The 12,372-nt window shown below is 38.2% G+C and overlaps 1 protein-coding gene across 2 annotated transcripts; it reads right to left on the bottom strand.

Annotated features, from left to right (window-relative positions):
* Positions 1 to 319: 319 nt before the first annotated feature.
* Positions 320 to 9,987, bottom strand: LOC105048833 (uncharacterized). 2 transcript variants are annotated; one of them, XM_010928293.3, is made up of 11 exons: positions 9,649 to 9,987; positions 7,031 to 7,113; positions 6,618 to 6,753; positions 6,021 to 6,514; positions 5,786 to 5,833; positions 4,987 to 5,161; positions 2,512 to 2,624; positions 2,317 to 2,413; positions 1,955 to 2,174; positions 987 to 1,149; positions 320 to 868 (listed from the first exon to the last, which is right to left on the bottom strand). In XM_010928293.3, the coding sequence occupies exons 1-11, from the start codon at positions 9,845 to 9,847 to the stop codon at positions 455 to 457; spliced, it is 2,142 nt and encodes a 713-aa protein (XP_010926595.3). In that variant the 5' UTR covers positions 9,848 to 9,987; the 3' UTR covers positions 320 to 454. The 2 variants fall into 2 exon arrangements, with proteins under 2 accessions (XP_010926595.3, XP_073117354.1); XM_073261253.1 differs by having other exon boundaries at positions 6,605 to 6,753; positions 9,649 to 9,706.
* Positions 9,988 to 12,372: the final 2,385 nt, after the last annotated feature.

Raw genomic sequence — 12,372 nt, 5'->3', positions numbered from 1 at the left:
AATAGCACATTGTAATGGAGAAAAACTGCTTTGTCCAAAACAATGTTTTGATCACTTCAATTTGGAGCATGATTCCTTCCGCAAAATAAATATAGCAAAAATTACAAATTAAAAAAAAAATATATATATATATATATCAAAGAATATGGCGGCATGATTTCCACAGTGGACTGAGATTGCAAGCACCCCTTTACTTTCCTCAACAATGCTGTACGAGTGAAAATGAGAAACCATCAGGAACCCGATCTCTTCTCACACCGCATGCAGTCTGTGATTTCATCAAGTACTCTTGTCTAAAATCCTATTTGTCAGAATGCTCTCTGTGAACCATGAATTTATAATTGTAAAAGGTATCATTTTCAGGGCAAGGCAAGGAACAGACTGAGTGGGTAAAGCTCATAACATTCCAATTTGATTCTGAAAACACAGACAAGCACATTCCTCGAGCACATTTCTATACACAGCTCTTTTCAACTCCTAATATTAAAGAGAAGACTCTCTCCACTTCTAGAACCGTATTGCCCAAGGTGTCAGAGTTTGACCTCCATGCTATGTGCTCATCTGGCCTAACCAAGATGAACCCCTTGCTTGTCATATGACACAACTCCCACCATGACTTTGAACCCGGCCTCTTAACTTCCTCAACATCTATATAATTTGTCCAGGAGTCTAACTTCGTTCGACTGCCAGTTTCACGCTGATCAGATGAACCTTCGGGCCAAATAATGCATACCTTAAGCGATACTCTGAATTCTTCTGTCACCTTAAGAGTAGAACGTGCGAGGTCATATGATTTTTCCACTGGGGCTATAATGAGAAGGAATTCGAGCTTATCTCCAGGTATCAGGTCCAAAGTGGAGAAGACATCCTGCTTAGGAGCCCCACGTTACCAAAGGAAACAGGAAAAGCAAGCACGCATGCCTGACTGCGAGCACACGCCAATATAGTAAGCATCAATATATGCAAAGGCTATAGAAGTAGCATACCTTGCTAAATGATGCGTTTAATGCTCTAACTTGCATATGTGGTAACCGTGATCCTGGTTTAGCAGAGGGGATATAGTCCCTTGGCCCGCTCCTGTGACCACTAGCTGCTTCTGTTTCTAGAGTTCTATTCCCACCATCAGCAACTAGAGCTCCTTCAAGATAGCTGAAGATACATCGCTTAGCTTACATAAAACATGCATTGTGTAAATTAAAACAAGAACAAGCGAAAGAATTCTAAAGGATATATATTTTTGAATTGAGTATGAAAGCAATGTAATAATATCGCTTTAGCCCTAAAAACAGGGATAGTTGGTGAATGCGGATTCTTAAAGCCAGCCCAAATAGCTGGGTTGGACAAGGCTTGATGTTATGGTTATGTTATATACTTTTGGATGGTCAACATACCACCATCTGAACTTGATATAATGATTCCGAGAGAAGGGTTGCCATGAAGCTGAGCACAGACACATGCAAGAAGTTGCCTTTATGTGGAAAAATAAAAATGTTTTCTGCTGGTTATCAATACTAAATCTCCCAGCTTAGTTTATATAAAATTCTATCCTAAAATATCTAACAACACTAGTCCGCTAAAGAAACTTCATATTGCCATCATCCTGGCCTTTTCTCCCACCAAAATGAATCAGAGGTGGGGCACGATTCCAGACTGAGTAGACTCCATTCACATCATCCTAATGGAATGTAATGTTGCCTTTATATGAGAAATGTAACATTTGCTGCTTCTGCCGACCATCAATCCTAAATTAGTATCAGGAAAGAATTAGTTTAAGCAAAATTCTTTCCTAAAATATCTAATCAGACTAGTCCTACCTAATATTGCCACCATCCTAGCCTTTTTCCCACCAAAATGGGTCAGCAATGGAGCACAACTCCAGGGTGAGTAGACTCCATGTACGTCCTCTGATGGAACGAGAAAGATAACTAAACCTAAGTAGTATTGTTATACTCACCAGAAACCAAGATCCTCAGCAGGAAATTGGAGTTGAAGACTCTTTCCCTCGTGAAAAATACTCCTCAATCTTGCCAGCCTCATAGACCCAATGGGGTTGTCCTCATTCAGAAAGAACTCTGAGAGCTGGGACCGACCTATGGAAAAAATTCCTTCAAGGACTGCCTTCTGCATGCTAGAAGGCAGAATGAATCCAAGGCTGCTATTTATTACTTGATGCACTGCAAAAAACAAGGAGTGGAAAGAAAAGGTAAAGGTTACAAATATAAAAATGCTCACAAGATGCAAAAGTAAATGCTAAGTAAAAAACTGCATTAGAAGCAAAAATGCCAACTCTAATTGTGACAAAGGATGATCTTTTACCTGAGTTTGCAATAGTTGGGTCAAGGCCAAGTGCAGTGGGAACTGACATGGCTGCCTTAAAATTTTGCACACTTAAATTTGTATTAGAAATGGCTATCTGAAACAGTCAATGATGGATGTCAGATATTCTTCCAGAATTATGAAAAGATTTCCTTTCCACAAGGAACTAAGAAAAGCATATGAAAGGAGTTATACCAGCCTACGCTCCACTTCATACGTCTGAATGATAGAAGGTGAGGCTATATTATTTAGTAGGGATCTTATTTTCCATGCTAAATTATGTGCATCTTGAATGCCAGTATTCATTCCTGTACATAAAATGAGCTTATCAACAGGCATTGCTATTTGGTAGGGATCTTATTTTCCATGCTAAATTATGTGCATCTTGAATGCCAGTATTCATTCCTGTACATAAAATGAGCTTATTCATGCTAAAACCAAAGCTGACAGCAATAAAAACATAACATATTTACATCAAACTACAGGTTTTCAGTTCAAACTAACTCATGCATAAAACTAACCAGACCTGAATGGGGCAGATACTTTTCTTAAGTCAGCCCTTTGGGCTCAACCAACCATCCCTGAAAGCACAATAGTAGAATATGAAGCAGAAAGTACCATGTATGCAACTTTTGCATGCATGTGGCAACATTTTCTCACAAGGAACAATAATGCATAGAGTGTTTCAGGGTTATATCTTGCACATTAAGGCCAAACACCTATTGCACAAGGCCCCGTCTTCCAAAGCTTGTATTCATGCTATATTCCTGCTCAAACAGCAGTTGGCCATGCAAAACCTCACTATGGTTTCTCTCAGGTTTCTAAACCAACAGAGGAGAGAATAGGCAAGTCTCCCCTGGGGTTTTGTCAACAATACACAAAGGAGCAAAAGATGAGGCCCGCCTCTAGGATTCCTTTCAGTCAAATACTAGAAGGTGGCCTTCTTGTGCAAGGTTGACAAGGGTAAGGCCCAGCATTAATACTAGGCTATGGGCCTAGCAAGGACTCTCATAGCTATAACTTCACACAATGAGCTCTTTCAAATTCAGGGCCATAACCATCACTTAATATCCCTTTCATCCAAAAGGTCTAGAAGAAGTTGGCAGAACCTAGATGCTCATGAGATTCCTAGGTAGGATAACATGGGGATTCCAATCGAATAGTTATTAGGTTTAAGGCCAACTAAGTTTTAGTTAAACAAACTCATCACGTTTCTTATGATCCTTGAACCTAAGTTGTAGCTGATCTGGAAAAGTCTCACAACAAGCTCCCTGAATTCAGAAAATTGTGAGATAACTTCCTCTAAATGATCATCATGAAAAAAGGAAACACTCTAAATGATCTGACCTTTCACACAATTACCTCCATTATCCCATGTTAATCCTTGGGAGAAATATATGTAAATTATCTAACCCATAATTAAGATGAATCATATAAAATGGAATCTGGATTCCACCAAAGAAAGTTTCTCCATATTCAAAAAAAAAAATAATAATAATAATAAATTAAAATACCAATAATCACTTTATTAAACTATGGTAATCCTTTTAACATACCATTAGTGTTTAGTTTTATGTTTGATCAATCTTCTGCAAATCTTGCTAGCCTCCATAAATCACTCATGGATTTCTAGTTGGAAATAGTATAAGTTCATGGTAAAAAGCATGAATGCCAATAAACTCTAGCATGAACTCGTAGGTTACTTCTACAAAGCTCAAAAATTAAAGGGTCAATGGCTGAAACTAGCAAATTTAGATGTTTCAGGCAGGGAGAAAATAACCACTAGAAATGAAAATACAACCCCTCTCGGAAGCATTATTTCAACTAGAAGATACTCTTTTCATTACCCTGCCAGTGTTTGATAATACATATAGATATTGATGCAAAGTCAGTACACCTATGAACTCGAAAGAGTCCCACCATCATATTGTCACAACACCATTTTATGCAATGTCCATAAGTCAATTAAAATCATTCCTAAACCATGATTGTTAGTATGCTCCTATGAATCTTAGATATCTAAAATCTGAACTAGAGCCTAGTTAGATCATGAAAGAACATTGATACAATACTTTTCTTAAATGGACACTAGTTACAACATGTAAAAACTGGATTTGGAATTCTTTATATAATCTGATGGGTGAGAATTCTGGACCAGGTGCCTTGATGTTGGTTACAGCTGCTTAATTTTGTTCTTGATGTTCCATACATTTTGGCATCTTGCGCTCTCTTTGTCATTAACTAGGCCTGAATGCTTGCACTCATGACCTTGTTGCTTCTCAATTCCTAGCTTTACATTTTCTTTTCCGATCAAGAATCACATTTCTCCAACAAATTTCTTGTTTCTCCAAAAAAAGAAGTGTGGCATATCCAAGCATCAAGTATGTAAAGACAAGTGCATGAGTTTCCTATTGCAAGCAATTGGCAAATCTAGTACATCATCAGCATGAGGTACTTCGCTTTTCTAGCGCACATAATTATCAAGGAATGTAACGAGAAGCAATTCTAGGATGCCTAAAATTTTAAAAAGGATAATAAACAAGTGACACATAAAAGGAAGAGGTTCTTTCAATATCTTCAGTTCAGGATATAGATAGCTTAATGAAGGCCAAAAAGACAGATCAAAGAAAAACAATAAATTAAAAGCAATATGTGTGTGTGTTTTTTTACCAAAACCACCAGCAGGGGGGAAGCGGTGAGCAGCATCACCCACAAGTATCACCCGGTTATTGCATGAAACAAACTTCTCAGCAACTTCTGCATGCATGACCCATGGTTTTATGTCTACAACTTCTACATCCACAGGCGCCCACCCAACCAACTTGAATATAATTTGCTTGCATACCTACATTGGGCGAAATATGTTAAACAAACAAAGAAAAGAAAAGTCCCTGAACTTTATAAAAATAGTAACTATTAAGCAATGTTCCTCATTGAACATCTGAGTGCATGATGCAAGAAAAGTGGATACAAAAAATTTACATCATTGCAACAAAGCTGAGGATGAAATTTTAAACACCATAATGTGAATATTAACAGATTAATAAAGCCTAACGCAAACAAGGCAAGAAAAACAGGCATAGGTAAGTACAACTCTTTAAATAGTACAGAATTCTGCATTCAGGAGTATGGAAACATTCAAAGAATCAGAGACATGGGACAGAATGAATAATAACGTCAATTCAGTAAGCTTTATATATCTCAAGCAAACTAATTACAACTACACTGCACCAATTTACAATAAATGCCGAAGACAGGCAGGCCCACATCGCATAATTGTTCATTGTTAAGCATTAACCTTGAATGGCACAACATCTTCCACTAAATTATACATGATAAAAATAACCTTTTTGTTAACTTAAATATAACTCCATATGAACAGGAAAGGGGCATAAGCATTCCAAGTCTATAGAATCTCCCAGCATATGCGCATACAAGCAAATGACAAAAAGAACTAATTATGAATTACCTTGGAGCTGAAATCCTCAAATTTTTGCTGAGGTGGATAGTATGGTACCTAGAGAAAGAAAAGGAGGAAAAAAGTGTCAGAGCTTCAATTATGAAAGAAGCATTAATTAAGTTGCCAGCTGAAACAAGATGATCCATATAATGGTCAGTGTACATCATGGTGGGGGTAAGTCTTTACTCAAACACAATTTTCAAATCAAAGTGGTGCTACCCACAATCTGGATCAACTGCATCACCTGCAGAACAAACTCCCCTTGGTTGAGATCATGCGCAACAAGAACACCAATAGCCTCTGGATTAAAAATAAAGAAGAGCATTCCAGGTCTTTGCTGTAGTAGGTATTGGCCAAGATCTTTGCTCATGAAGTGGACACTAACAAGTTTTTGCAAGTCATGTTCGCCTTTCATATCTATGCCAACCAGCTTTCGAACTGTACTTCCTGCACCATCTGACCCAACAAGGATGCTGCAATGGAATTTTCTCTCTTCCATCTTCCCTTCCTTTTGAAAAGAAGCTCCCACCATAACACCTCGATCCGTGGGATGGAGGGATATGCACTCATGACCCATCAAAATCTTCCTTTCCCATAGCATTTCTTGGTTCAAGCTTTGCAACATATCAGGAGTACAAGTATGAAAGCCAAGATTTTCTAGCCTCTTAAGCAGCAACCTTACCAATTTGTATTCTGAGAAGTGGGCAACAGATACAGGGCTAACTATCTTGTCAAAATCTGTAACAAAGTTGTAGTAAGTCAACTAAGCACTTTATTTTACAACCGAAAGGAAAAAAATCAGGCTTTTCACAGAGATAGGCAACATACATGGCAAGACTACCTTGAGGTTGCATGTGATCCACTGACCCAAGAATAGAACCAGAGAGAGAAGTGCAATATATGAACTTCCTCCACAAGTCCACTGCTGGCTGCAGTTTTTGGATGTCCTCCGCCAGACCATCCACCTTGCGAAATAGCTGTAAAACTCCTTCAATTACCACATAGCCAATGATAAAATATCTAGAATCTAGCAGTTGATAGTTTACTTTGAAGAATTATCATTTAGCAACAAATCAGTCAATTATAAACAATGCTTGATCATCCTAATACCGATGTGAATTGCGGAACTCCGATTTCCAGCATGTAACACAAATATACTAAAAAGGAATATAATGATCTATATTGACAAGGTAACCACATTCTGAAGCCACCATGACCATTAAAGTATGAATATTGCAGGGAAGGAAAAAAAACCTCCATAGATCGATTGTTGATGAAGTGAGCTTGTGGATGTTGAGAAAAAACTGTTCTTTTCTCTAAAACTGCACAATTGACCCCTGCAAGATAACAACATTTTAAAAAAAAAAAGTCTTCAGCATTATTTCCACCTATAGCCAACAAATAATCAACAAAAGAAAAAAAAAAAAGAATTACCAAAAAGCATCAAAAGAGAAAAATTTTGACTATGATTTTGATGATTTTATGGATGAAACTGTTGGAAGATTGTGACATCCAGTGATTTCTTTTTTATTATTATTATTATTTTTATGTTGGAAGTGGGTAACTATGCAATGCACCATATATTCACTGAAGGGGCTAACATGCAAACAATCACAATATGCCATAATCCATGTGTGTAATGTATGTTTTTCTGAATAAAAATTTTTACAATGCACCATAAATAAACATACGAAAAACATATGAACCAATCTCTACCATTACGGCAAATTAATGCTGGACCAACTAAGATTTTGTTGGATATGGGCTTGATGAAAATACCCATATAAGACACTTAGCAAACATGATATATCAATGTGATGAGTAAAATATAAATACAGAAGTGTGGGGGGCAATGTTGCAATCAGTTTCCATTTTTCCATCTATTCACGAGCAAAATCAACTATCACATATAACATCTGTATTGTACTCTGATCACCATACACTAAGCAGTCAAGAGCAATGAAGGAAACACCATATATGTACAGATGTTGAAACCTAGCAGTTTCTGTAGCAATATAAGGCATCATCCAGTATTCAGCCTTAACTAGAGTGAGTGAAATATTTTACTTCTTGCACTTCCACGGGTAATGGACTGACCAAGGAAGACATATAAACTTAGAACATTGATAATAGGCATGCCAGTACAATCAGCATCTAGTACAAGTCTATAAGCTTAACTTTTAAAAAAGTCCCTTATGAGCAAACAGTGGAGAGAGTCCTTAATGAACATCAATGAGCACATAATGGGCTCAAAGAAACCAAGGGCAAGAGAAACCTCTCTTATATCTTTGATACTATCTTTCATAAAAAAGTTACTTTTGTCCCACAAGTAACCCAAGGAAATTCTAATATCTAAATCATCATCCACTTTAATGCAGAAAATGTAATACCTATTTTTACAAACTTGTAGACTAATCAATTAAAATCACCTAGGTTTAGATTTATATCATCAAATAACCATGCTGCCTTAGCCTATAACCACATTTTAAAAACCTGAAAACTTTTTTCTTCATACCCAGGAAGCACAAACCCTTCTTGTTAATGCGAATATATTTCTTACACAAGATGCTCAAAAAGAAACATAGCCTCTATACCTATTGGATGAAAAACCACAATATCACTTGTTTTCAAAATTCAAAGATTTCTTAGATGCTGAGGTAGTTAAAACCCCATCACAACACAGTCTCAATCAACCCTATTATAAAATTGTCATTTCTGACATATAACATCAACTTCTTTTAAAAAATTCAAATACTAGGTTTTAAACTATGAGTTTGAAATGGTGGAGAAAATCCCTGTATAATTTACTTAGCAGGCATGATATATGGGTGCAATAATAAAACTGTCAATTTCCATTGCATCTGTCCTCTTACAAGAAAATTCAACTACTAGATATGATATCTATATTGTACTCTAATGATCACAAGCAATCAGTCAAGAGCAGTGAAGAAAACCAAGCAATTTCTGTAGCAATAGGAGGCATCATCCAGGATTCATCCTTAACTAGATGAAAGACAATATTTTACGTCTTGTCTTCCATGAACAATGGACCACCCAAGGAAGCCTCAGAAAGACTCAGAAACTGAGAAAATTATTCAGAAGGCATGCCAGTACAATCAACATCTTGTATACGGCTATAAGCTGAGCCCTACTAAAGTGCTTTCTGAGCAAACAAAGGGGAGGAAGCCCTTAGTGAACACCAATGAACAAACATAGCATAACAGGCTTTAAAAACCTAGGGCAAGAGAAACCTCTACCATATCTGTGATGCTACACTACATATAAAATAATAATGATAAGAATAATAAGTTTTTTTTGTCCTACAACCAACCCAAGCTACTTCTGATATCTAAATATTCATCCACATTTAATGAAGAAAATATAAGTCCTATTTTTACAACCTGGTAGACAAGTCAACTACAATCACCTTGTTCTGTATTCACATCATCAAAAAACTCTTCTGCCTCAGCCTATGAGAAGATTTTAAAAATTGAAACTTCTCTTCATGCGAGAGAAGTATAAGTCCCTCTTGTTAATGTGAGTAGATTTCTTACTAAGGATAAATATAGCCTGTATACCTGTTTTATAAACAGCTTATTGCCGAAATTCAGAGATTTCCTAAATGCCAAGGTAGCTAACACCTCATCATAACACATGAGCGGTCAACCTTGTCATAAAATTGTCATTTTTGTCATGTAATCTTCTAAACGATTCAAGCACATCTGATATAACTTCACGGTTTTCTAAGTTTACTAGATTCCCTTCAATCATAGATAGAAGTCATCAATCGGTACGAAGTACTCAGGGCTGAGAATTCATCTAAGGAAAACATTAAATGAAAAGGTAGTATGGGTCAAGGGAAAGGGTCACACCTAATTTCGTAAGAAGTATAGAGAGGAAGAGACCGACGGGACCAGCGCCGACGATCAACACCGGCAGATAGGGCACTTCCCGTCCGCCATCCTTGTTAGAATCAACGGCGCATGACAAGGATGAGAACCTCCGGCCCTTTCTTCTCCAATGACAAGCCGAACGAGAGCTCGTCCATCTCTTGAGAGCTATAGTGGCCATCCCCGAGATGCCCACAGAGAGAAGCAGTCGAAAGGCAGTACCTTGAAACAGCTGGCGGATTGAGGCGGCGGCAGACGTTGGTTGCGGCGGTGGCGGCGGCAACGGCCGCCGGAGGTGAGGGCGGCGGTGTGATGGAGAAAAGAGGGGAATAAAATGCAACTGGGAGGGATCACAGCCCCAGCGCAAGAAATTTTTATTATATATTTATACTGGACAATAAGTATACACCAATTTTTAGCAGGTGCACTTCTCTGGCTCCAGTCCTTCAATCAGGAGGTGTCTGTTTATTATATTTTGGAGTGAAAATAATTAGCAGACAAAATTGCCTTTTTACCCTCTCAACGTTCCGTCTTTCGCGCACGCACTCCTCCCGCAGTTTAAAAATTTCTAATCCAATCCTTAACGTTCCTTCTTTTTAAAATCTGATCCTTCCACCTATTTTCCCCAAATAACGAAAATGCCCTCCCACTAATCTTTATTGATCCCTAAACCTTTGTTAGGTGCACGGCCAGCAGGTCTAATATAGCGAATTTCTTGCAAATTTTTCTTAGAGTCTGCAGGCCAAACAGCTTCATACCAGGATATTATTTTAGGAACGCCGCAAAGGATCCATTCCCGTTATTTTACTGTGCACTAAGCATCCACCTCTAACCAACTGCTCTTGCCACAAAAGGTGGTGGACAGCGCTGGGGAGAGAATTAGCAGGGGAGGTGGTGGTAAGAAAACTAGGGAAAACTGAGGTTAAGAAGAAGAGGTAGAGAAGAGAGATGATGAGAAAGGATAAAGCTTGTCTCAAATCCTACTCTCTGGAGCTAAGAGCATTTCCATCTGTTGCTAACTCTAGTTAATTCCTTTGCCAAGATTCAGTCAAGGACACTAGTGGAAGGATTGATCTACCAAAAATGCAGCAGTTTGAAGGAATTAGTAGATCAATATGCAAACATAGAAGATGATAGGGACTGATTCGCCAAAATAAAAACTTTTTTGTTCGGTATTTTAGGCCAATGTTTTAACCAGGTTGACAACTGTCACCATTTGGCTCTCTTTAGGTCTTAATTTTGTCTCAAAGATTTGGCTGTTGCTTCATGATTTACGTGCTTAAAATCTTAAACCATGTAATTAGCAATATAGATATCTCTGCCAATATAGATTTCATGGTCATGTTCCTCTCTTGTCCGATAAGCAAGGATCTTAGCACTAATTTTTTGAATGCATTAGCTCATGTTGAAAGCAAATTGTTAAATCCTTTATAGTGGATTGTATCTTGATTGATAGAGTGATTAAGCCTGATATGGAGCTTGTTTGCATGAATGAATCGAAACATGCTACTAATCACAAACTAAACTGAACATAATCTTTTGGACTTGAATTGTTTCAAAATAATAAAAAAAATGGTAAAATATGCTTTTGACCCCAGAAGTTTAGCACTATTTTTTAAATGATTCTTTAAATTCAAAAGGCTCAAATTTAGTCCCCCTATCTAAATCATTTAAGATGGTTCTTTTTTTTAACTTCTGACCATTTTCTCTTATCACAACTAGCAATAACTGATACTTATATAATGAAACAGATGCTTATATTGCAAAAAGTACTTAAATAAAGGTGATGTAATATTAATCGATTTTATATAATATAGATGATGTGGTATAATAGATAAAAATTTTATTTTAATGATACAGTGCATAAGTGATGTTGTGGCACATATTGTGAAATTTTTTTGATGCAGTGTAAGTGATAACACTACAATAAGAAGGTGGTTTAGCGACCTTTTTTTGTCGATGCTTTTGGGAAGCGTCGGCAGGTTGCGCTGATCTACCGACGCTTTTGAAAAGCGTCGTATTTTAACAACGCTTAAAAGCATCGTAAAATTTGAGCATTGTCAACACCGACGCTTTTAGCAAAAACGTCGTTAAATAAAGAAAATGCTGATGCTTTTTTACGTCATTATTTAACGACGCTAAAAAGCGTCGTTAGGTTCCTTTAATACCCCCATCCTCCCGTGCCCTAATCTATCTACCGCCGCCCCTTTCTATCCATTCCTCCGCCGACCCCCATCTCCGCCGCCGGCACCGCACCCGCCGTCCACGCCGCACCCGCCGTCCAGCCGCACCACCGTCCGCCGCTCCCCTCTGCTGCCGCGTCCGTCGACGCTGCACCCGTGCGGTCCAAGCCGTATGCCGTCCGCCCTCCTGGAAGCAGCCACCCCACCGGCCCTCCTCCCCTCCCCCTCCCGGCGGCCGTCTTCGCAGGCCCAAAAGACCCCCCCAGTCCCCCTCCCCGATCTCAAAAGAATCTTCTTGATTCTGCCAAAAAAAAAAACAAAAAAAAATAATAGAAGCACTTCTTGTTATCTATCGATAAGAAGAGATTTTGCCCTTTCCGTTGAGCAAAAATTGCAGCTCGATTGCGTCCGATCGTTGATTGGTTTCAATTTCCAACTGTTTAGATAGGTTGCCTGTGTCTTTTGATCTAATCATGCGAATGACTCTTTTTATCGTTTTTGTGGGTTGCGTGTAGCCCCCGAG

The sequence above is a fragment of the Elaeis guineensis genome, chromosome 7 (assembly GCF_000442705.2).
Source record: "Elaeis guineensis isolate ETL-2024a chromosome 7, EG11, whole genome shotgun sequence".
NCBI lineage: Eukaryota > Viridiplantae > Streptophyta > Magnoliopsida > Arecales > Arecaceae > Elaeis > Elaeis guineensis.
This window is presented reverse-complemented; position numbering and strand designations above follow the sequence as displayed.

What these genes read in the sequence shown, in the direction of transcription:
- LOC105048833 (XM_010928293.3), bottom strand. Translation starts at nt 9,847, where the DNA reads ATGGCCACTATAGCTCTCAAGAGATGGACGAGCTCTCGTTCGGCTTGT. An exon ending in TATACTTCTTACGAAATTAG is followed by an intron (nt 7,114 to 9,648) that starts GTGTGACCCTTT and finishes GTTATCTTGCAG; the next exon opens with GGGTCAATTGTGCAGTTTTA. An exon ending in GGATCACATGCAACCTCAAG is followed by an intron (nt 6,515 to 6,617) that starts GTAGTCTTGCCA and finishes ACTTTGTTACAG; the next exon opens with ATTTTGACAAGATAGTTAGC.